This window comes from Ceratotherium simum, chromosome 34 (genome assembly GCF_057802395.1).
Source record: "Ceratotherium simum simum isolate JZ-2026a chromosome 34, ASM5780239v1, whole genome shotgun sequence".
Lineage (NCBI taxonomy): Eukaryota > Metazoa > Chordata > Mammalia > Perissodactyla > Rhinocerotidae > Ceratotherium > Ceratotherium simum.
Genome location: NC_141933.1, coordinates 5,424,562 through 5,450,175, shown reverse-complemented (window position 1 = coordinate 5,450,175; position 25,614 = coordinate 5,424,562). Strand labels below are relative to the sequence as shown.

At 39.8% G+C, this 25,614-nt stretch overlaps 1 protein-coding gene across 8 annotated transcripts in view; it reads left to right on the top strand.

Moving 5' to 3' along the window:
• The window catches only part of PPP6R3 (protein phosphatase 6 regulatory subunit 3), a 140,650-nt gene that overhangs the window by 83,263 nt on the left and 31,773 nt on the right, over positions 1–25,614 (top strand). For 6 of the 8 annotated variants that reach the window (XM_087422524.1, XM_087422521.1, XM_087422520.1 and 3 more), the window contains 7 exons: positions 7,096–7,225; positions 9,380–9,532; positions 11,507–11,656; positions 13,110–13,174; positions 15,531–15,646; positions 17,331–17,416; positions 24,120–24,206. In XM_087422524.1, coding sequence (XP_087278650.1) covers positions 7,096–7,225; positions 9,380–9,532; positions 11,507–11,656; positions 13,110–13,174; positions 15,531–15,646; positions 17,331–17,416; positions 24,120–24,206 — 787 coding nt within the window. The remainder of the gene's footprint in view (positions 1–7,095; positions 7,226–9,379; positions 9,533–11,506; positions 11,657–13,109; positions 13,175–15,530; positions 15,647–17,330; positions 17,417–24,119; positions 24,207–25,614) is intronic. The other 2 variants (XM_087422523.1, XM_087422522.1) reach the window with 1 other exon arrangement.

Here is a 25,614-nt window from a genome sequence, read left to right as displayed (position 1 = left end):
GAACGCTGACAAACACTTCCTCAGATGATCAAGGTCAACAGCCAGTGATAAGTTGTGTTGCTAGTATGTACCCTTGATACGATGTGATAAAAAGGCATTTTACCTGTGTCGTCTTCCTCTCAAAGACCCGTGATCGTGAGGAAGACATAAGATAAAGCTCAATTGAGGAGCATTCTGCAAAATACCTGACCGTTAAAATCTGAGTAACTATCACAGCCAAGAGGAGGCTAAGGAGACATGACACTAAATATAATGTGGTGTCTTGAATGGGCTTCTGGAATGGGGAAAGGACTTTAGGTAAAAACTAAGGAGATCTGAATAAAGTATGGATTTTACGTATTAATATTGGTTCATTAATTGTGACAAATGTATTATACTAATGTAAGATGTTAATAATAGGGGAAACTGGGCATGGGTGTATGGGAATTCTCTGTATTCTCTTTGCAATTTTTGTGTAATAGGAATAGACATAACAGTTAGACAGAAAATCAGTGGGAATAAGAATACTTAACATTAGCAATCCACTTGATCTAATTGACACTTGCAGAACCTTCCCCCTAGCAACAGCAGAATATACTTTTTTTTCAAGTGCACATGGAACTTTTACCAAGATAGACCAGAGTATCAGCCATAAAACAAACCTTAACAAATTAAAATAATAAAAAATCATACAAAGTATGTCTTCAGACCATAATGGGTTTAAACTAGAAATCAATAAAAAAGATTTCTGGAATATCCCCAAATGTTTGGAAATGAAACAACACAATCTAAGTAACTCCAAGAGTCAAAGAGGAACTAACAGGAGAAATGAGAAAATATTTTGAAATGATAAAGGAAACAATGAGTCAAAATTTGTGGAATATAGTAAACACAGTAGAGGGAAACTTATAGCATTAAATGTTTATATTAGAAAGGAAAAAAAAAGGCTTGTGTCAGTGATCTAAGCTCCCACCTTAAGAAACTAGTAAAAGAAGAGCAAATTAAATGCAAAGCAAGCAGAAAGAAATATTAAAATTAAGAGCAGATATCAAAGAGATTGAGAAGAGAAAAACAATACAGAAAATCAATGAAACTAAAAGCTGTTTCTTTGAAAAGATTAATAAAGTTAATAAATCTCTAGCCAGAATGGCTAAGAAAAAAGTAGAAAAGACAAAGTATAAATAATGGGAATGAAAGAGGGGACATAACTACATTCCCTACAGGCATTAAAAGAATAATAAAAGTATACTACAAACAACTCATTAAACAATTTCAGCAGTTTAGTTTGTAGCAGTTTAAGGAAGGACAACTTCCTTAAAGGACTAGAACTACCAAAGCTTACTCCAAAAAAAAAATAGATAGCATGAACAGTTTTACATCCATTGAAGAAATTTAATTCATATTTAAAAGCTTCCAACAAAGAAAACTCTCAGCCCAGATTAGCTTCATTGGTGAGTTCTACCAAAGATGTAAGGGCTCTCCCAAAATATAGAAGAGAATGCTTTCCAAGTCATTTTATGAGGCCAGCATTACTTTGAAACTATACAAAAATATTGTAGGAAAGAAAACTACATAACAAGATTCCACAAGAGCTGAGCTGCAAAAGTCCTCCAGAAAATATTAGCAAATTAAGTCCAGCGATTTATTGAAAGAGTAATATATCATGACCAAGTATGGTTTATCTTGGGAATGCAAGGGGCATTCATCTTTCAGAAATGAACACTGACAGTACCAAATGCTGGTGAGATTGTCAAGCAGCAGGAACTCTCATTCATTGCTGGGGGGAATGCAAAATGGTACAGCCACTTTGGAAATGGTTTGGCAGTTTCTTACAAAACTAAACATACTCTTTCCATACAATCCAACAATTGTGCTCCCTGGTATTTACCCAAAGGAGGTGAAAACTTATGTCCACACACAAAGCTGCAGATGGATGTTTGTAGCAGTTTTATTCATACTTGCCAGAACTTGGAAACAGCCAACATGTTCTTCAGCAGGTGAGTGGATAAATAAACTGATATATCCAGACAATGAAATATTACTCAGCGCTAAACAGAATCAGCTAGCAAGTCGTGAAAAGACGTAGAGGAAACGCAAATGCATGTTGCTAAGTGAAAGAAGCCAGTCTGAAAAGGCCATGTATTGTATGATTCCAACTATATGACATTCTGGAAAAGGGAAAACTATGGAGACAGTAAAAAGATAGTGGTGGGTGGGTGGGATGAATAGGCAGAGCACAGATGACTTTTAGGGCAGTGAAAATAATCCATATGATACCATAATGAAGGATACATGTCGTTATACATTTGTCAAAACCCGTAGAATGTACAACAGCAAAAGTGAACCATAGTGTAAACTATAGACTTTGGGTGATTATGATGCATCAGTGTAGATTCAGGGATTGTAACAAATGTACCACTCTAGTGGGGAATGTTGATAATGGGGGAGGCTATGTATGTGTGGGGGCAGTGGGTATATGGGCAATCTCTGTACCTTCCTCTCCTTTTTGCTGTGAACTTAAAACAACTCTGTAAAAATAGTCTTAAAATAAAAATCAGTGTAACTCATATCAGCAGACAAAAGAAGAAAAACCATGTGGTCACTTCATTAAATTTATTTATAATAAAATCTCTCAGCAAATTAGTAATAGAAAGGAACTCGGAAACTGATAAAGCTCTCTTTAAAAAGAAAAAAACAGGCTGGCCCCGTGGCGCAGCGGTTAAGTGTGGGTGCTCTGCTTCAGCGGCCCGGGGTTCGCAGGTTCGGATCCCAGGTGTAGACTGGCGCACTGCCTGTCAAGCCATGCTGTGGTGGCGTCCCATGTAAAGTAGAGGAAGATGGGCATGGATGTTAGCCCAGGGCCAATCTTCCTCAGCAAAAAAGAGGAGAATTGGTGTTGGATGTTAGCTCAGGGCTAGTCCTCCTCACAAAAAAAAAGAAAAAAGAAAGAAATACCCATAGCTCACATGATCACTGAAATGATATCCCCTAAAATTAGGGAACATGGCAAGAATATTCACTATCACCAGTCTGTTCACCCTCAATCTGGAGGTCCTAGCCCATTAATGCAGTAGGGCAGGAAAGAAAGAAAAGGCATCCAGATTGGAAAGGAAGAATAGCATTAAATCTGTTCACAGATATCAGAATTGTCTTCATAGAAAATCCTAAAGAATGTACAAAAAACTCGTAGAACTAACAAGTAAGTTTAACAAGATTGCAGGATGTAAGGTCAATATTAAAAAAAAACTAACTGCATTTCTTTATACTAGCAATGAATACTTGGAATTTGGAATTTTTATAAAGTACCATTTACTATAGCACACAAAAAAGGAAATACTTAGATGTAAATCTAATAAAATCTATACAAGATTTAGTGCTGAAAACTGTTGAATTCTGATAAAATCAAAGACGACCTAAATAAATGGAGAGAGATACCATGTTCATGGATTAGAAGACTCAATATTGTTGAGATGTCAGTTCCCCCCAAACTAATCTGGAGATTCAATATAATTTCAGTTAAAATCCAAGTAGGATTTTTTGTGGAAATCAAGCTTAATTCTAAAACTTACATGGAAATTCAAATATAATAGCCAAAACAATTTTGAAAGAGAAAAACAAAATTGGAGTACTAACACTGTCTAATTTAAAGCTACAGTAATCAGGACAGTTGGTATTAGAGAAAGGATAGACATATAGGTTACTGGAATAGATAGTAGAGTCCAGAAGTAGACCCACACATAAATGGTCAGTTGGTTTTTGACAGGGGTGTGGAGGCAATTCAGTGAAGAAAGGATAGCCTTGTCAACAAATGGTGCTGGAACACTAATCTACAAAAAATTAGACCTTGATATGTTCCTCACACATTATGCAGAAATTTACTTGAAATGGATTGTAGAACTAACTGTAAATCCCAAAACTATAGAAGTTCTAGGAGAGGGGCTGGCTTGCTGGCGCAGTGGTTAAGTGTGCGAGCTCTGCTGCGGCGGCTCGGGGTTCGCAGGCTTGGATCCCCGGCGCGCACTGATGCACCGCTTGTCAAGCCATGCTGTGGCGGCGTCCCATATAAAGTAGAGGAAGATGGGCACGATGTTAGCCGGGGCCAGTCTGCCTCAAGAAAAAAGGGGAGGATTGGCAGCGGATGTTAGTTCAGGGCTAGTCCTCCTCAGCAAGAAAAAAAAAAAAAATCTAGGAGAAAATCTGTGGCCTACGATTAGGCAGACATTTCTTAGGTACGTCACCAAAGCCCAGTCCATAAAAGAGAAGTTGACAACTCAGACTACATTCCTACATTCAAGTTTTAAATTTTGTTCTTTGAAAGACTGTTAAGAAAATGAAAAGGCAAGCCACAGACTGCCAGGAAGTAGTTTCAAATCACATGTCTGAGAAAGGATATCCAGATATATAAAGAACACTCAAAACCTAATAATAAGAAAAACAATCCAGTTTTTAAGAAGATTAAACTATTTGAGCAGACACTTAATAAAATGTGTGTATATATATATACACACACACATATATATGTATCTCAAATAAATACATGAAAACATGGCCACCATCATTTGTCATTAGTGAAATTCAAGTTAAAACCACGTTGAGATACCACTGCTCATCTTTTGAACAACTAGTATTTGTTTCCTGTGGCTGCTATAACAAGTTACCACAAACTCTGTGACGTAAAACCATAGAAATTTATTCTTGCACAGTCTGAATGCCAGAAGTCCAAGATCCAGGTGACAGCAGTGCTGCACTCTCCAGCGGCACCAGGGGAGATGCAGTCTTTGCCTCTTCCAGCTTCTGGTGGCTCTTGGCATTCCTTGGCTTGTGGCCACCTCTCTCGCTGCTTCATCTGCACATCGCCTTCTCTGCTGTGTCTTCCCTCCCTTATAAGGACGCTTACGATGGCATTTAGGGTCGAGCTGGATAATCCAGGATAATCTCCTCATCTCAAGATCCTTAGTTAATTACATCTTCAAATAGGGTAACAGTCACAAGCTCTGCGGATGAGAGTGTGGATGTATCTTTTTGGGAGGCCACGTTCAGCCCTCTACACAGCTAAACTAAACAGACAGAGTAGACAGCTCCCAGTGCTGGTGACCATGAGGAGCAGCTGGCAGTCTCACACGCCACTGTTGGGAGTGTAAAGCCATATAGCCACTTTCTAAAAACATTTGCCAGCTTCTGATGAAGGTAAACAGATATTTATTGTGTTATCCAGCAGTCTCTTAGATATTTACCCGAGTGAAATAAAAACTGTCACATAAAAACTTAATAAAATAAGTGAATGTTGATGTCATTTTTATTCATAGTCACCCCAAACTGTAAACAATTGAAGTGTCCTTTAACTGGTGAATGGATAAAGAAGATGTGGTATGTCTGTACAGTAGGTTGCTGTTCAGCAATAAAAGGGAGTGGACTGCTGATACAGAAAACATCTGTCACTTCTTGTGCCTTTCCAAATCTAAGTTCTAAATTTAATAAGGCTTGACTTGTAATGTCAACATGGTTTTTGTTTTGGATTTGGTGAATTCTTATGTATTTTTGGAAGAATAAAAATGTGAGACTAGCCAAGAACTTTTGGGCAAGACCAGTGATTAAGTTGCCTCCTGCATATTACAATGCATCATTGTTATAATAAATATGGCAGTGTGATACCAACGTAAGTCTTGTTAAACCCCATGGATACTGACTGTAGTACCTCAGTCAGGGCTGGTACATAATTTGATGCTCACTAAATATTTATTAGGTGAACAGATAAACAAAATTTATATGAATGATTAAGGAATTTTAGTATGTGGTTTTGTGTGGTTTTCACATTAGTGGGGAAAGGCAGATTGTTCTATAAATGTGGCTTCGAAAGTGACTCATCACTTGGGAAAAAATATTATGTCTATACCTGTTTTACATAAAAATAAATTCCAGATGAATTAAATTAAAAATACTAGAGGAAGAGTATGCAAATACTCATAGAATTATGGGATTGTAAAGAACTTTCTGGCCTGACTCCTTGGACAGAAACTATAATGAAGAAAGCTATGTTTGGTCGCATAAATTATTAAAACCCCCTACACATTAGAAAGCACTGTAGTCAAAGCAAAGGCTTTTCCCCTTCCCCTTTTTCCAGTAATTGAGTTTCTGAATGCTGTTCCATATAGCTCTTAGGGGTATAAATCACTTGCATGTGTGGAATATCTTCAAGTAACAATCATAACAGTCACTCTCTGGGTGTTAGCTATAGGCCAGGCTGTGTTCTCAGCCCTTTGTCTGCGTTAGCGTGCTCCTCAGAGCAGTCCTGGGAGAGACCTTCTAGAGTGATTCCCATTTTCCATATCAGCACAGATAACTGGCATGTGAAGAGCCAGGATGGGCTCAGACAGTCTCTCTCCAGCAGTGCATTGTTAACCACCAACTTGCCTAATGGCGAGCGGACGCTCCCCTCTCAGGTATATCTTTTAACTTGAACTGCATACCCACATTATTAGAGTGCTCCACCCTGAGGTCCTTCCTCCCCCCACTTTGAGAACCCTTTTGCCCATGTACTCACAGCGATTGAGATTTGGGAGTCTTTTTCCACCCTTAATTGTTTTCCTGTAAGGAGTGGGATATGATAAGTGTATATTGAGCACTAATGTTAAAGAGTAATTTCGGCCTTTTAAATAGGAAACAGTGTTGATTAACCAAGAAAAACTGTATGGAACAAATACAGGCCTGTTTATTATTAACATCCCGAATGGCAGGAAGTATGGTACGCTCTAATTCAGGGATCAGGTCTCCTTTTGCTTCCCAAATGTTCTGGTTAGAGACCTGCTATTAGTATAATAGGTGTAAGACCCAGAGACCTGCTATTAGTATAAGAGGTATAAGAAGTTAGAAGCGTTAGGAGCATGGGAAGAAATCGAGGAGAATTTCTTACCTGACACTACAGGCCTTTGGATTCCAGGTCATTGACTGGTCCTCATTGAGGTTTTATTGTACCCTCTTCCTAGCCCTCCAGAAATGTTGATATAATTATGATACATTTATATAGCTATTATGTATATATCTACATGCGGACGTGGGACATCTTGAATGATTTGTTTTGAAATTATAATAAGTAAAATTAACTTGTTTTGTTTCAAGATTTGAAGGCCATATAGAGATCTGCCCACCAGGCATGAGTCATTCAGCTTGTTCGGTCAACAAGAGTGTTCTAGAAGCCATCCGAGGAAGACTTGGATCTTTTCATGAACTCCTCCTTGAGCCGCCCAAGGTAGGGCAGCTGTCTTGAGCATAGCTGGCCAGCTCAGTAATTTGATTTAAATAGTTGTTAGAAAGTATATGAACCTTGTGAGTAATAGAACTGGCTGTGACCAGCTTGTACAAAATACGTTAAAAGGTACACCGCCAATTGTTTTTATTGCTTTTGAGCTAGTTTTTAATTGCCTTTTATCTATATATAGTGTCTAAATTGATGAATGGGGTAGAATAAAAATTAGACAAATTTTTATCTGCTTAGGAAACTCAGCTTTTTATTCTATGTTTCTATAAATTCTGGGTGCTTATATGCCAATGAAATAAACAGTTTTCTTCTCATAGCCTGTTACTTTCACATCTTTGAGGTAAAGTTAATCTTTTAGGAACTGATCTTTGAAATGGAATCGTCTTATTCAGAGTTGGAGCAGTGTAACAGCCTGATGGACAGATACCATATTTAAGAAATAGTCGGTTGAATGTGACTTGGAGTGTTAGTTTTTCTGTAGGGAGCATCCATGTGCTAATCTAAAAATGACTGTTTACTCAGGCAGGCCACTGAAAGCCCAGACAACAGACAGTGAAGACCTACAAAAGAGGGGTACCCACAGTCCATACATGGTGTTCTTCCGCTGCCCCCCACGCCCCTCGGACTGGTGCAGAGATTTAGATTAGGGTAAGAGGCTCTTCCTTTTGGAATCTGTAGGTGGAAGACAGTTCCTTGAGAGTTCTGCTGCCAGCACCAGTTCTTACCCTTTCCTTTTTCCTTCTGCCCTCTCTCATTGGATCCAGTCCTAGCCATTGTGCGTATCTCTGTGGCATCTACTGAGTGCATTATTGGGACTTGAATGTACTAGTTTCTCCTCTCTGAAATAGATGTTTTCTGTTTGTTTAACTATTTTGTGGAGGGGGAGAATAGAATAATGTATGTCCATTACCACGGCAGTCTAGTTCAGCTTCCAGATTGTCTCTTCAGATGACTGATGCTACCAGTGATCAAGCAGCGGTCCCACCTCTGCCATGTTGTCTTATCTACGTTCAGCCTGTGTTGGATGTGGACCAGAGTGTTGGGTGTTCACCCTCAGGCAAAGTGCCTCTGTTGGTCCTTCAAGCCAGACCGAGGAAGAGAGTAAGGAAAGAAAAAGAAAGGATTTATTTAGGAGAAGAGGAGAGAACATCACAAGTGGAGTCTGGAGGAGGGAGAAGGATCTGAGAGAGGAGGGTGTGTGATGAGTGCCCCTGGCCTGTGTCCTAGATGTCCTACTTGTCATCTTTCTAGGTGGACAAAAAAAAGCAGCATCTAATGTGGATTCTCACACGTATATTCTTGGCCCTGATTCAAAAGTAAGGCAGTGTCTTGTTTGGACTTCCTCTCTTTTACTGCTAGGAGCCAGTGATTCAGTTTGTACCTGCTTTTACTATACAGTGTGGTGGTGTGAGTAAGACCCATGAAGCTTTTTAAAATGTTTGTTAATTAGAGCTGTCTTAGGGTTGGAGTAAAACTGTGAGCCTTACAATTCCATGAAGCCTCAAGGAGCAGGAGGGAGTGAGGGTGCTGACGTGGATGGGGACATTGAGAAAGGGCAGTCTCACCGCCAGGTTATAATTCGTCACCTTTCCTGTCAAACTTTTGAAATTCTGAAATGTTCTCTGTCTGTCTTCCGTGATTTCAAAGTATAGAGACCTCCTTTTTTGGACAAGAACAGGTTTGAGGTTGATCCTGTTTCAGGGTTGTGATCCAGAGGCAACTTCTGAGCTTTTTGCATTTTCGTCACAGATTTGGCAAAGGTCGAGGACTGTGTTCCAAAATCACGTGTAACTTCTCTTAGTTTCTTTGATCTCTGGACAGGTTTGGAATATTGCACTTTTTTTTCATGGACTTCTGTAGCTTTCTGCTTTCTTCCGATGGCAGTTTGGAATGTTGAAGCAGGGGGATGCTGGATTTCTTATAAAAGCAGTAGTCCAGGGAAATTACTTGATTTTTTTCTCCTCTTGGTTATTTCATCATATCTTAAAGACGTCAATAGCAGCTTTGCGTTTTCCTTCAGGTGTAGGATTCAGGCCAGATTATTTGCAGGGCTAGCTCACCTAGTGTTCCATCTTAGTATACACCTCTGCACCTTTTTGTTTGTTTACCTAACTGGATTTAATTGGGAAGCTTTCTCTTCCTCAGAAAAGCGTCATGAAGACTACGTGGGGTGTGCTGGACCCTCCTGTGGGGAATACCCGGTTGAATGTGATTCGGTTGATATCCAGCCTCCTTCAAACAAATACCAGCAGTATCAACGGGGAGCTAATGGAGCTGAATAGCATTGGGGTCATATTGGTAAGATTTCCCTCGAAAGACGTTTTAATTTTCTTTTGCTATTTTATGGATATATAACTCAAGTTACGCTGTCACAAATTTACCGCATGTGTCAATTGCTTTTCTTGGTCTGAGCAGAAATGGTCTTTTATATAGTTTTTGCCTTGAACTGATCATGAATTTCGAATGCTTTAAATTTTTCAGTAGTTAGTTATTGTTGCCGTGTGTAAAGAATTATATTAGAGAATTTCAAACATGATTAAGACATAGACTTTTCCTCAAGAAGCTCAGTCTCGCGTAGACGATAAAGTGAGTCTAGTCTCCCTCTCCAGGGGATTGTATTAGAAATAAATGACTGCTGGTTGCAGCCTTCTTTTCTCTTCATAATAAACAGAGAGACAAGCCTTTATCTTCTTTCCACTGAGATATATCTATGTAATGTATCTAAGACAGTGTGTGGTCTTTTCATTTGAGTCTAAATTCTTCCTTGAAACAGCTGTTAGTCTGCTTGTCAATGGAAGGGAAAAGGAAGAGCCCAGGATTATCTGGACTTCCTGACCCTGAGTTCCAGGGTTTGTGCTTAGTATCCACAGGCCCAGCTCTGGTGCCCGTGCTTGCTCTGTCTGTCCTACCGCTCCACAGCGCAGAAGGCACGACGGTTGACACTTAGCAGGTTTCACATGACATCTGGTCACACCGTACATTTGGGGTCTGGTATTTGCTCACTACATGAAAGGCATTGTAATGTGCACTTTATATACATTTCTCGTGGGGTCCTGAGTATAAAAACTCTGTGTGAGAGAGAGTATCTGTTTTTCAGATCATGCCTAGAGAGGGGATACATTCCATGGCTAGTAAGTGGTGGAGCCAAGATTTGAATTCACGTCCAATTTCAAACTCATGCATGCTTTATCAACCATACCATTATGCTTTCTAGTGTCACTGAGATATTTTTGGTTATATTTCAGCTTTGGGTTAAATGTCATATCAGTGTAGAGCATAGAGAGCAGGAATATTTTGGAGAAAGATGAAATGTTGAAGGATTACAGTATCTTTGGTAGTGTAACTGTTGTCCTCTGGAGACATAGTTTTTGCCCTGCCCTCTGACTGGTCTATAAAACTCCAGAAATATAACTTTCTTCTCTTGCCTCTGGGAGTCTCCCTGAAGTCAGCAATTACTAGACTTGAATCTTACTAATAATAAGTACAACTATTGTTAATTCATTGCTTTAGAGCTACTTTTAAGTGATAACAAATTTGATAAAACTCCTGAATGGGTCATTAATCATTACTATTTCATTTTGAGATTACATAACCAGACCCAGTGATGTCCTGAATACATACTTTAACTGTGCATTTCATGCTTTTAGGAATTGTATTTCCTTTTTGTGATACTATTACCTTTTTAGATAATCTGGAAAACCCTTGTACTTCCAGGAGATCCACACGTCGCTGCCTCTCATACCTCTCTTGTTTTGCTCCATTTGCTGATAGTTCTATGAGTTTCGAGTGAGCATCTCGAGACCATATTTTTGTCTATCTTTGTCTCTCACATTGCACCTAGCATCGTGCCCTGCACAAAAGCCATCCTTAAATATTTGTTGAATCAAAATGAAATTCTCATAAATATCTTTGAAAATTATTGGAAATTTACTGAACTTAGTGTCTGTATTAGTTTCTTTGAAAACATAAGAAGATACTCCCTTTCTCTTTGAGAAGCATACTGTTGTCTTTTCGTCACGTGTTTATTGTTGGTCTCTACTGGTTCCATGCAAATTCTGGCATGTTGAAGGAGCAGATACCATGCATTTAGTCTATGAAGCAGTATTTCAAACCCCCTTTAAGTTAAACTTGTGTTCCTTTTAATTAGTCCTATTGAACTAAGAACATGTTATTTTTACTTTATTAAATCACTGTTCAGTAAATGAATTAAGGTAGTGGCTTAAACATTGAAGTAACTGAATAAAAGAAAGCTCTGTTTTGTTTTGTTTGTAGGACATGTTCTTCAAATATACATGGAATAACTTTTTACATACACAAGTGGAAATTTGTATTGCACTGATTCTTGCAAGTCCTTTTGAAAACACAGAAAATAGCACAATTACTGATCAAGACTCCACTGGTGACAATTTGTTATTGAAACATGTAAGCTTACTTGGTGTCTTTTTTTCTGCCACTCCTGATTATAGCATTTTTCCACTTAAGTGTGAAATGAATTGAAGTTTAAGGGCATGAGGTTAAATTTCAGGGTCTAAATATTTAACTGTCGGGCCAGGCCCTGTGGCATAGTGGTTAAGTGCGCACGCTCAGCTGCTGGCGGCCTAGGGTTCGGATCCCGGGCGCGCACCGATGCACTGCTTGTCAGGCCATGCTATGGCAGTGTCCCATATAAAGCGGAGGAAGATGGGCACAGATGTTAGCCCAGGGCCAGTCTTCCTCAGCAAAAAGAGGAGGATTGGCATGGATGTTAGCTCAGGGCTGATCTTCCTCATAAATAAATAAAAGAGTAAGTAAATAAATAAATAAATATAAATATATATATAAGAAAATATATATATATATATATTTAACTGTCATGTTTTCATTGCTGTTTTAACCCATGATTCTATAAATCAAATCCTAGACAAATAACCATTAGATGAATTTTTAAGAAAAAAATCTAGGTGGCCTGCTTATTTGGTAAAATTAATAAATGTGAAGATTTAGAAATTTTGGAGTTTAAAAGAAACATAAAATTTTAAAGACTGCAGAAAACATTTAAACAATTGTTTGGCATGCCAGAGTGTTAATTTCTGGTGCTGAATACTTTACTGAAAGTTGGGAGAAGTGAGTTCTGTGCAGTGTTGAGTGAGCCTCTTCCTGACGTCTGTTTTGTCTTGTTAAATATGAAGTGATTTTATTACTAAGTCAGTCTTCAGATTTCTTCTTGCTCTAAAGTTCTGTGGTTGTATGAAACTTTCTAGCTCACACCGGGTTACTCTCACACCTGGGAGTTGGGAAAGGCTAGCCTGGAGTAACCAAGTAGATGGGGAAGACAAGTGCCATTGGAATAAAAGTGGCATTGCACATACTGGTAATGCAGCCCCCAGCACTTGTCATTGGCTGGTAGGATTTTGGCAAGCCACACTGATTTTTAATATGAATACAATAATGTTAGTGCATCTAGAAGTAAGTGTTGCTCACATTTAAAAAGTACATGTATTGCTGTGGATTCTGAGTTAAATTTCTGCCAGGGCATAATTTTCTTTATTCCTTTTTAATTTTGTCAGGCTCTGTACTTCTGAGCCCAGTTTTCCTGGCTGATAAAACCTCGCTTTGCTTTAACTGCTCACTGGTAGCGGTACTTGAATTATTGTTGTTTCTCAGCAGATGCACTGCTGAAGGTCTGGAGTCTGTCTTGAATCCCTGTAGTGTTCTGAGGGCCTCGAGTAAATTTATCATCACATTGCTTTTGATTTAGCCAGTAATTCACAGCTATATTTAGCTTGCTGGGTTATACATATCACTATTCTGTTTAACTTAGAGTTCTATTTCACTTTAAAATTTTGACACTTTGACATTTATGTAAATGTTAACTAGAATATTCCTTTTTATTCAGCTTTTTCAAAAATGTCAGTTAATAGAACGAATACTTGACGCCTGGGAAATGAATGAGAAGAAACAGTAAGTAAATCTTTTTCTGTTAGGAATTCAGTTTGATTTTTAATTTGAAGAAAATATCCTCCTTGCCCTAGACAGGGAGTAATGAAAATAATTACACTGTACAGGGCACTTAACAGTTATAAATGGTTTTGTTGGGACTTCCAGATGATTTAGTTGTAACAGATATTTTTCTAATAATTTATTTCTGGGTTTCCCTGTCTTTTTACCTCTCTTGAGGGGAAACTAGGGGTTGGGAGTGCTCGCTGCCTCTGTGCTGCCTTTGAAACCTCCTGGTTCTTTTTGAATGGCTTTTTTTTTTTTTTTGAGAAAAGTGTGGAGTTGAATGAAAAGAGTTGTGAAGTCAAGTCCTCGTTGATGATGATTTAATTTAGCGTGTGTGTCCTGGTTACTCCATGTTCTCAGTGTAGAAAAGAGTTGCTTCGTGCAGGGAACTAGAGGGGGGAAATTGCATAGTATTTTGTTTTCAGGACATTTCCGTTAGCTGATGGGCAAGATTACTTGAAATCTTAGTTGGTCCATATAAGTAGCTTTGTTACCGGGACTTTTTCCTAGTGGTGTGTCTGTAGCGGGTGTCCTCTCCACTGCCCTGGGAGCTCTGACGCCGTCCCGTAGATTCTGAAGCAGGTGGTATAGGGAAGCACTCTCAAGGCACACTTCCTGTGTTTGTCTTTAGGTCAGATTTACTGAAGAATAATTTTCATAAGGTAAAATTCATCTTTTTATATATAAAAATGTATATATCTCTCTAAGAATTCCAGAAAATGCATGCAGTCATGTAACCACCACAATCAAGACATGGAACATTTCCATCACCCTAAAAAAGTTGTCTCATGCTCCTTTATAGTTGAACCTTTCTCAGGAGTTTTCTTGCTCTGCATCTCTGTTAAGACTTATCTTGCAGCCCCCAGGAGAGCTAGGTAACTCATGGGAGGTGTCAGCTTTATTTCCTGAGGTTTGGTTTTTAAAAATTGCTTACTAAGCACTGATAGGGCTTTGAAATGTGGCGTGTAGTTTGAGTGTGGCCAGGAGCTAGTGTTGGTTGACCTCAGGTATGTTCTTCCAAGTGGAGCTCCTTTGGGGGTGCTGTGTGGTTACGTGTCTGACCCCATCTTAGCCCCTTTGTGCCCTCGCTGATCCCCTTTCCTCTCTCTGCCTCCTCTACTGGCCAGTGCCGAGGTGTCCTGTGTCTTCTACTCCCCATGGGCTCCATTCTTTGAAGGCCTGGCTAATAATATTCCCCCCATCTTGAAGGGTCCTGAAAGAGCTTTTCTAATGTTTCCTTGCACCATAAGCCTAAAGAACATTGGGAACTCGGAGCCAAAAAACTTGCAGATGGGCCTTGCTTCCACCTGTGGGCTTGAGGGAACACAGCAGTGTCTGACTAAGAAGTTGCCTAGAAGGAGCACTTGGGTCTTGGGAGCTTATTGTGATACTAAAAGAGGCCTTAGCAACTCAATTGAAATCACCCCTCTGCCTTCTGACCCTTAGCTATCCCCAGACCCTCTAAGATTATTAGCAAATATTTTATTTGCCTTCAAGCCTAATATGGTTTTTTTAGTGGCTCCTGAAAGAGTCTCCCTTTAAACAAAAATCTCTTCAGTTTGTTCCCTGCCATCTACAGTCAAAAGTCTTTTGTTTCAGAGAATTTAAAGTCCTGACAGTGTGTAAATAGTCAGGCAGAGAAATCACGGTGATGTGAATCGTTTGTCTAAATGTAAAGACGGATCATAGTTGGGAAGATGAGGCACTAAGTGGGGGAAAGGGATGAGGAATCATTTATTTACCTGTGTTCCAAGTGGCGTATGGGCCACGTACAAACTGACTACCTCTCATCTAGGCCAAGTCCTCAAATCAGCCAATATTTTGACTTGAGAAATGCCATTAGTAGATAATTATCTGTTAATTGATTGATATGATTAAAATTCGATGCCTTTTAGCAAAAGGAACTAGCAGAATTCTCAAGTCAGTTCCCTGCAGTCTGTTTAAAGTCTGAAAAATAGTTTCATAAAAAGATACAAAAGAAAGTCACAGAAATATTGAACAGCAATGAATGTTTGGGTTTTTTTGGTTTTTCTGTTTGTTTTTTGATAATATGTTATTGAAGATTAATGGTTGGTTTGTATATTTGAATAAACCTTGTCCTGTTGAGTGAGGCTAGAATACAATCTTTGAGTGGACAGTTTCTGCCACCCCTCCACCCTGGCCTGGTAATATCCTGGCACCCTCCTTTTCTGTCCATTCTTGTCTTCAGTGCCTCAGTTTTTAGAATGATTGCTGAAATCCACTTTGTTTAGCAAGCTGTTTCATCACTCCAGCCTATCAGGAATCTGAATGTTTGTCTTTTCCCCCATGTCAGGGCCGAGGGAGGAAGACGGCATGGCTACATGGGACACCTGACGAGGATAGCTAACTGTATCGTGCATAGTACTGACAAGGGCCCCAACAGTGCATTAGTACAGCAGCTTATCAAAGGTAAGTGATTCATGGAATTTTAATTACATTTTTATTGGATTGGAGAAAGGATTTAAGGATAAAGTGGAAATATTTGTAGTTTTTTTAATAGCTCTTTAGGCGTTTCTTTATATTTCCAAATTATCTGGAAATTTGAATGAGGTTCTTGACAATGTAGTTCTTTGCTGAATCTCGGTTCTTATTTCTGCAGTCCTTTTAGTAAGCATTGGCAGGCTCGGCTGAGTTCAGCATGCTGGAGCTATCCACTTTCGTTCTCCAAGAGCATTGCTCAGTGAATCATTCCTTCTAGCTTGAAGTTCTCACAGGCTGGCAGTGGAGCCACTTGAGCTATAATTACTCCTGCTTTTTCTTTTCTTTTGAAGGCCTCTCTATAGCCTCTGGATTGAGTTCCTTTAACTGGGATATTAAAGCATTTATCAGCATTTTTTCAGTATGTCTATTACTAAAATGAGGGATATTGGCTCCTAAAGGACTCTTTCTATATTGGCATTTAAATTTAATCAGCCAGGGTTACTTGGAAGAAACTGTGGGTGCCTTTTACACTGGCACCCAGGCCATGAGTCCATCTCCTCCAAAACGAAAGCGTGGAGAGCTCCATGCTCTCTGGGGTTTTGTGCCAGCAGGATTATGAGTCCTGTGACTTACTCTGAATGTGAAAAACCTTTATCTTCTGTGGCACAGCATTGGTTCAGAGTTACCTGGCTGAAAATCATTTCCCAGTCTATCCTTCTATTTATCTTTTGAGGATGTTTGCATGTTCAAGAGGCTGTTGTCTGTCAATTGTGCGCTAAAAGCCGAGTTGTTTCCCAGTCGTGGAAAAATTGGGGCTTTCCCACCTCTAATTTTGCTTCTTGAGAGATGTATAAGCCAGATCATCACAGTTTATCTTTATGTTCTTACCATGGAGAAATGGCCATGTGTATGATTGTTTTCTAGATCAGTCTTTGTTTTCTGGAAGTTGCTTGCCAGGTGGTGTGTGTGTGCACCTGTGCGAGGATGCACACACATGTGTTTAAACCAGAATTGTCAGATGGTAACTTTAGTCTAGTAAGGCCTCCAAGATTACAGCTATGGTTCATTTTCTCAGAAGAGTATTTGTGTATCTTTTCTTTGAAAATTTCTCTAGAAGGTAGAATTTCACTATTGCATATGTATCCACATATTGACCAGTGACACAGACATTTAGGAAACATTTATCTTTGAGCAATTTGAGAAGCCGAACTGGGTTCCATGGAACATTGGCCAGATGCAGTCAGAGTGTCTCTAGAAAGTGTGTGGGAGCTGACATTGGCAGTGTTTCTTAAACTTGCATGACCATGGAAAAAGACAGCTTTCCCCCCACCCTAAAGATCTGTTACCTTTCTCAGAAGAGTTTGTTGGAAACACTCATATTTTCCAAGTTAAGTTTTTACCAAAAGAGTTTTAAAAATTTGTTAAATTCACATAGCTGCTTAGGGCTCTTGGCACCAAATATAGACAGTTGTGGGGCTGGTTCTGGTTCCTGAAAGTCCTCGGGGCTCAGAGTGTGCAAGGCTTTATAATTCCATTCCTCGAGGAGTCAGGTGCTCAGCTGATAGGGCCTGTTTGCCTCTGATGAACTGCGTGGGTGGTGCACTCTTGTGTTGATTTGTCTGTGTGGAGGTCACTGTAGTGATAATGCTCTTTTCCTTTTCTCCCTCTGAAGATCTTCCAGACGAAGTCAGGGAGCGATGGGAGACGTTCTGCACAAGCTCCTTAGGAGAAACTAACAAGAGGAACACGGTAGATCTAGTAGGTTTTACAAGGTTACGTTTCTACTTCAGTGCTCTTAGCCTTTGCCCATTTATTCAGCAAGACGTGAAGCATCTTCCATTTGTCCCCGTAATTGTGGGCCAAGGATAAGTTCATGTTTCTTTACCAGGAAGAGAGGTCAGTGTTCACAATATTCTTACTGATTTGTGTAGTCAACTCCTAATTCCTGCCTGGGATGACAAAAGGGTACAGAGAAGCCACTGTCACCTCCCTCCCACCATGTTTAGTTTCCATTTCCCTCGTGCCCTGCTTCCTAAGCACCTCAACCTAACAGCCTTTGCCTTTCTCTAACTCTGTTGGGTTTGTTGCCTTATGCCTCAGATAACCTTGGGTAGTTAGAAAACCTAAATATGCCTTTGGATATTTTCTAATGTTGTTGAGTTGAGTTTACCCTCGTTTTAGATCATTCCCAGTGGGGGAAAATTTTGTAGATGACTTTCAAACCCCAGCTTTAAAGTCTTTAACAGATTGGTACTTTTAGCCAGGGAATAATGGCATTGATAATATTTTCAAAAATTATATTGGACTTTGGAATGTATTCTTTGTATTTTTTTAGCACATTAAGTTTTAAGGTAAGTATTGCTTTTGCTTTATAAGATGAAGAAAAGCATTTCCTTTCATAAGCATGTACCCGCTGATAATCGAGGTGGTGGCCTTGACTCTACATGGAAGTAGATGTGTCAGGGGTTTAATTCCATATTTGAAGTCCAGCAGCTGCAGATTTCAATTTCTAATATACAGTAGCACCTCAGTTGTTAGGCAGTCGAGTATCTGACAGCCTTATCTGTTCAGAACAGAATTTAGACAGGAGGGAAACAGAAAGGCTCTGGAGCTACAGAGCCGTCGTTCGTTCATCCTGTGTCACTCCCCGAAGGGCCTGTTGCCTCTTACTTTGTAGATAGTCTAACAAATTTGGTTATCTTTTTCCAGACTCTCGATAGATTGGTGGGGTAATGGCTTGTTAAGGTGGGTCTAATGATAGAATTAGTAGGTGTTAGGAGTTGGAAGAATTATGAAGTTAAGAGATAACTGTAAAAAAGGAGCTGTGTGGGGCCATTTAATTAAAATAGGTCTGGTGGCCCTTAGTGTCTCAGTGTGTCACAGCCCAGCAGAGAAGCTGACATTCACTTGGACAGCCCTGAGTCATTAAAGAAGGGCTAAGTCATTTTTAATGAATGTATTACTCACTGTAGATTGTTTCTTCCCCCCAATCAAATTGGTTAAAATTCTGGATAATCCAAGTTTTATTTTAGGGTGAAATTGTTTTCTCATACTGTTAAATTGAACCATTTCATTTTAGAGGCCCGCATAATGATTCCCTGTTAAGAATGCAGACTATGTGGTCTCCTTTAAGGAGATTTTTGTCTTATTTCTTATTTTTAAAGTAATATTTAGGAATATTAATTTCTGATTTTGTTTGAGAAACTTCTTTTAAAATTATCCTTTGATCGACTTCAAAGGTAGAAGTAAAAAATGTTGAGTTAAGCTTGTTATCAGGATTTTTTAAAAACTACTTTATCTATGGTAACTTAAGCAGATTTCTCTTGAGCAGTTCTGTACAAAGAAGGACTTCATTGCAATTCAGATAACACTCAGCTACTTTACATGATGCTGTCAGTAATCTAGTCTGTGACTGTGTGTAAATGTTAGGTATATCTATATGGAGGAGTGTGGGCCTGCAGTGCAAAATTACTGTGCAGCCCTTTTGAGTCAGACACATCTAGACATTTACATCTGTGTTGAAAAATTATCATGGGCTCCACCTATCACTCCAGTTGAAGCTTAGTTCTTTGCCTGTTGCACTTTCTGCCGTCATACATGGACTACCTGAATAATTGACGGTAAAACGAAATAAAAGAGAAGTCGGTTTATATAGCAAAAGTGGTCAGGTTTATAGAGCCCTGTTAACATTGCTCATGTCCCATGTGGAGTTAGCCCCGATGTATAATTTTGTTGTCTATTGAGACTTTCAGGTTGATATCTCAAGACCTCTTCAGTTCCTTGGTCCCAAATACCCCATAACTCAAATACCACCTCCATTTAGTCTTAAGTCCTTCTGATGGGGAATTGTGCGTTGTAGTGTTTTTAGAGATACAGATGTTCCAGGTTTTTAAGGATGCTTGTATGTTAATCTTAAGCCACCAAGGAGACTTTAATTGCAGCCTCCAGGCTCTTCAATTTTCTGCCAAGAATGTTTCAGGCTATATCCCAGTGAGGTTGGGTACCATGTTCCAGGGAAGATATGCTGTTGTGAATATTATAAACACAACTTGGTAAATGCACTGGGTCTTGCCCTTGCAAAAATGTCATATAGAATGAGTGCCCACCCATGTAATGTAGTGTGAAGTTCAGGTAAAAGCATTTCCTTTCTACTTGTTTCAGGCACATTCACCACTGAAATTGGCAGCTAGGTGATCGATTGCTTATTCACTGCCCCCTTCTCAAATAAATCGATTAGATTAGATACACTGCCTCGACTTAGTTGATTTTAGGATGGCCCGGATACCTGTCTGGGAATCATTTCAGGTGTACTCATAGGACTTGAGTCAGCTGTAGTCCAGCACCAATGCTCGAGTCAGTACATTGTTATGTTGCCCTAGCCTGTTCTTATTTTTCTGGTCACAGCAAGGATTTGTTCATGATACACCAGACACCTATCCTACTGGCTGTGGGCCCGAGGACTTGCTCGGTTATGTAGGATAAGCTGTGCCCGCCCCAAGCTCCTATCACTTCTAGGGCAGCTAATGCCCTTGCTCTGAGGTCTTTGAAATACTGTAATCTTTTGACCTCGTCCTGTCAAAGTATGCACACAGTAGATTCATATATTGCTTATGTTTTTATGTTGGGAGTTTATAATGAATAAAATTTGGTGTTTTAGTTACTTCCAGAGACCTCTCTGTTTTGACTAAGCCCCCAAACTGTAGAAATTGGTAAGGATTTAGATAGAGTAAATTTAGATAATGTAGGAAATGTTTTTGCACTGACTGGAAACTTGAGTTTGTTTCATTCTCTGCCCTCCTCTCTGAGGAGGAGCGTCTTTCTCATCCCTGATGAGACAGTTTGTGGAGGTTGTGTAGAGTAGTACACCTGTGCGGATGTGCATTGCTTGGCGATCCAGCAGGCTGGGGTGGAAGCTCTGCGAGTGTGTTTCTCACTAGCCCTGGGTCATGTAGGTGCTGGGGTCCACAGTGGGACCACATAGTAATGAGGAGTGAGAATCTGTAGCTTCCACATTCCACTCAGAAGTTAACGGTCAAGTCATGCTGATGATATTCCTTAGCAACCTCATCAGCCAAGAAGAAGAAGACACTTACTTGCTGTTTTTTTAAACAACACTTAATAAAACTGAAATTTTATTATGAAAGAAGGTAACATCTCACTGCAACATCAAGAGTGTACTTACTTAGAATACGTCTAGTTTGGCAGGAGTGCTCTTATATACTTGTTACTTTTTTTAAAGTGACGATTCTGTATCCTCATTTAGTGATTATTAGTATTCATTAGTTCACTAAATATTTGAGTGGCTGCTGTGTACCAGACACTGAGGATATTGTACTGAACAGGACTGGCACAAATCCCTGCCCCAGTGGAGATGGATAAACACCGGGGGAGGGAGTCAGGGAGCGTTCGGGGCGGATGTGCAGTCTAACATCTGGTGGCCTAGGGAACCTCCCTGAGAAGGGAGCACTTGTGTGGGGCTCGAAGGAAGTGAGGGGGCAGAGCAAGTGCAGAGGCCCGAGATTGGGTCGTTCCCGGTGTGGGCAGAGGGTGGCACGTAGGCTGCTGTGCTGTCCCAGAGCGAGGAGGGAGCGAAGGGGATGGGAGGTCTGAGAGACTCTGCAGGGCAGATCTATAGCTTTAGTCCACGGCAGGCTCCTTGGGTTCTGATCTTAGTGAGATGAAGTGCCCTTAGGTTTGGAACTAAAAAGCAACATGACTGGATGTACATTTTAAAAGATCTTTATGGCTGCTGGATTGAGAATAGACAGTAATTGTCCCTCGGTATCCACGGGGGATTCGTTCCAGTACTCCCTGCAGATACTGAAATCCACAGATGCTCAAGTCCATATAAAATAGCATGGTATTTGCGTATAACCTATGCACATCCTCCAGTATATTTTAAATCACCTCTAGATTACTCATAATACCTAATACAATATAAATGCTATGTAAATAATTGTTAATACTATTTTTGAGGGAATAACAACAAGAAAAGTCTGTACATGTTCAGTACAGACGCAACCATCACAGGCCTTTCGACCCACGGTTGGTTGAGTCTGTGGATGGGGAGCCCGCGGATACCGAGGGCCGGCTGTTTAGTGGGGCAAAAGGTGGAAGTAGGGAGACTGGTTAGCTGCCTCATATAGCGTTAATCCCGATGAGAGATGATGGTGTCGCCTGCACTAGGGAGGTGGTAATAGACTTGATGAGCAGTGATGGGATTTGAGGTTATACTTTGACGGTGGAGTGGACAGATGTGGGTGGGACAGAAGAAATAAGATGACTAAGATTTTAGCTGAGGAAGAAGAATGAAAGTGACATTTACTGAGATGGAGATACCTCCAAAAGGGGTGTGTTTGGAACTTTGGGTCAGGGACTCTGGTGGATACATCTGTGTGGTGAGCTAGTGGGATTCCAATTAGCAAGTGTTCATTGTGGGTAAATTAAATCGTCTTTTTAGCTCATTTTATTAATAACGATTTCAGACCAGGTATGGTGTGGATAGACTCAGAATCACCACATCTTTCAATAACGTAATTTGCGAAGGTGTGCATGTATTGTGTTATTATTTAATAATAACTTTCTAAAACAGTAGTTTCTTTTTGGAGAAAAGAATTATTTTAATTACCTCCCAGAATTGCTTTGAGGATACAAGTTAAGGAGAATATATAAAGGGGTCACAGTGTCTGGCACATAGTAGTTGCTCAGCAAAAGTAATTTTCTTTCTCATCTTTAATTAATGAGCTGATAAAATCTTATTTTGCAGCAAAAAAACATACCCTCATTCATACTTATTTTGAAAGTATGAGTGAGGATACATTGTATCCTGTTTGAACTTAGACAACAAGACAAGCTAGGAGCAGCCTACTCTTTTTTTGTTCTCTCTTGTTTAGTTCACCTAGCTTGCTCCTTGAATTGTCTTCTAATTCTGTGTCCTACTATGGGGTTGCACCCCTAAAACACACATTGGCTTAATGTGATTCTTGCACTAGATTACCAGCCAAGTAGCCCGAAGCTCCTCTAAATCCACTGCAGTAGAACCCCTTGACCTGCTCTTGATCGCAGTTGCCCCATAGGATGACATGACCAAGCAGTATTCTGCCACCTTCCTTCTGCATTCTGGCTGGGCTCTCCTGGAACATCCCTATCCCCATACCTTTCCCCACTAACTCGCTAAAGCTATAGTTGACTCAAGCAGGTTCCCTTCATTGATCACAAATCCTGCCTTTGGTTTCATGAGGCCAGACTCAAAATGAGAGTGTGAATGCATTACCTACACCTTAGGGAGGGTGGAGAGGGAATTAATTAGAAACATTGAGTTATTCACTTGGGCTTAGTGTTTTTACCAAAGATGGTCAGACAGGGAAAAGAGATTAATTTTCTTCAGGCAGTGATTTATTCAGAATTTCATAAGCAATGCCACATACAGACCTGTTGGGATTCTACTTTGGGCCCCTTGAACCAAAGTTGGAACATCACAAAGTAGACCAGGCCGGTTTCTATTAACTCCAGGCTATTAGGCACAGCTTCAAGGGTTGGCAGGTAACAGCTGCTTGTGGCTTCCCCTGATGACAGTGCTCTCTGCCCAAAACAATTCTGCAAAAAGTACAATGAATAACTCAGAAGATACAGTGTAAGTTACCCTCAAAAGTATAGTGCTTGTTTCTAGAATTTTACAGACTGTTCATGTTTATTACTTGCTATATAGCAATTATGGTTATTAGTGCTATAGTTAGTCATTTGTATATCTTCCTTTCTAATTGTTAATACATTCCCCCTAATATTGTGCAACATGGATGAATTAATAAAAATCGCTTACCATGAATTGGTGATCACTTCATGTTTGTGTTTTTGCTTAGTTTATTTGAGCTGGTTGTAAGTTCTGAGGGTGGGGGGTACATTTTAAGGGGCAGAAGATTTGGGGTCTTTCTATGAGCAGGGGACTTTTGACTCAAGTCATATTTAGCACTTATGGACAATGCTCTTCTTGAGTGGGCAGAAAATGCAAGAATTTAAAGTGAAATGGTTATATTTAAACCTGACCTTTCTAGTGGCTCATTAGTAATCCCTAGGAATTAGTTTTACCCTTCAGGCTTGGAACATATAAATTATTTTTATATTTCATCTGAACCGTTACTTCTACCTTCCCTTTGTAAACATTTAATTGGAGATAATTATCAAAATCACTTAAATGCAGTAACGCATCTCTTACTTGTTTTCTAGTGCTATTAGTAATGGGTGAAAGAAACACGAATGGGCAGCAGAAAGACAGGAAGCCAAACCGCCTGATTGAGTGAAGTGTAGCTGAGAATTATTGGGTGGATTTTACAACTTAACTGTTACTTTGTTCTTGCTGTTGTTACACATTGAGAAAAACTAAATGTGATTTTTCCATAAAAATGCTGATACAAATGTCAAACTTTTCTCTGTTAAATAGTTTTTTACATTTTTATGCATATAGGTTACAACCTGCCATATTCATTCATCCAGTGATGATGAAATTGACTTTAAAGAAACGGGTTTCTCACAGGATTCTTCTTTGCAGCAAGTGAGTCATGCCTAAAAGCTTTGCTTTTTGTTTTTATTTTAAATGCTTAGTCTAGTTGCCATTTATGAATCAGTTTTGGAGTCAGATTATGCATTAGGATGTAATATGGGGTTACTTATTAGTTAAGCAAAAGCATTGAAAATAGAAAGTGTTGAGTACGTGAGAGGAAGTTTTATATTGATTATATTTCCAGGAAATGTTTCATAACATAACATCACTGATAACAATGATGAGTCAGGTAGATTTTCGGCAGATTTCAGTGAACTGAATAGTAAGTGTCTCAGATATGCTCATTATGCATATACAATGTAATACAATAAATTATGCATTTATAGTAGTTTAGTTGTTGCTTACAGATTCCTGTAGTAGAAATCTGTGGGTAAGAATAATAAGACATTTTTAATGTCAGTAAAAGTAACTTTCACAAATATCCCTGAGCCAAATGGCTTATATGTTTCTAATATCTTTAAGGTCTGTTATAGTGATATCTAAATTAAGTTTTAGTTGAAGTAAGTCATTGCCACCCTACCCTCCTGCCTCTAAATTCATCTCCATTTATCAGCTGCTTGTAGTCTTTATGGGGGAGAAAACAGGATATAAAAATAAATGTACTGATTTATCATCCATTGGTGGTTCTTGGAGAGATGACAGATGATTTCATGTCTCAACTGGGTATCAAGTTTGGGAGCTAAAAATAGAAGCCCTTTTGAAAGTTATCAGCTCTTCATATGGAGAAGTTGTCCTTAGTCAGGGCCGGGCCTTGGCGTGTCAGTGGCTTTGGTGTGGCGGTAGAATTAACGTAGTCCTCTTCCCACCCGGCACTGAATATTGCTTTGCTTCTTCTTTCTCAGTCTTCAAACCTCATCTTTTACCAGGGCCAGGATGAAGCTTCTGAGGATTATGCCGGCCCTGTCTTTGGCATCCCAGTAGACTGTCATACTCCACTGTAGGTTGAGCTAGGCAATTGCTTGGTTTTGATACTAAGGCAATTTAACATTCACATTTTTAGGGTGTAGCATTGAATGCACTGAAATGCATCTGAAGTAGCATTTCAGCACTTGCCTGCCTTCTCTGTTGATTCTTAACTCTGCTGTCATTTGGAAGCCAACCTCTAGAGGTTAGGGACAGGGAGCAGCCAGCCCATAGGGGGAGCTGTGGAGCAGCAGGGCCTTAGAGAGCGCAGCAGGCCTTTGCCTTACTGTTTGGGAGCACTAGCTACCCAGGATGCTCACCCTGGCTTTTTGTGAGCCCTCGTGCCTACAAGCAGTCCTTTCTTGGTCCCAAAATTCTCTGGTATTGCCCCAGGAAGCACTTTGACAACAGCCTTTCTCTCCATTGAAGCACCTATAGAGTACTGAAATAGTCCACTCAACCAGCTGTGAACCCCAATGCTATACATTGCTCCCCA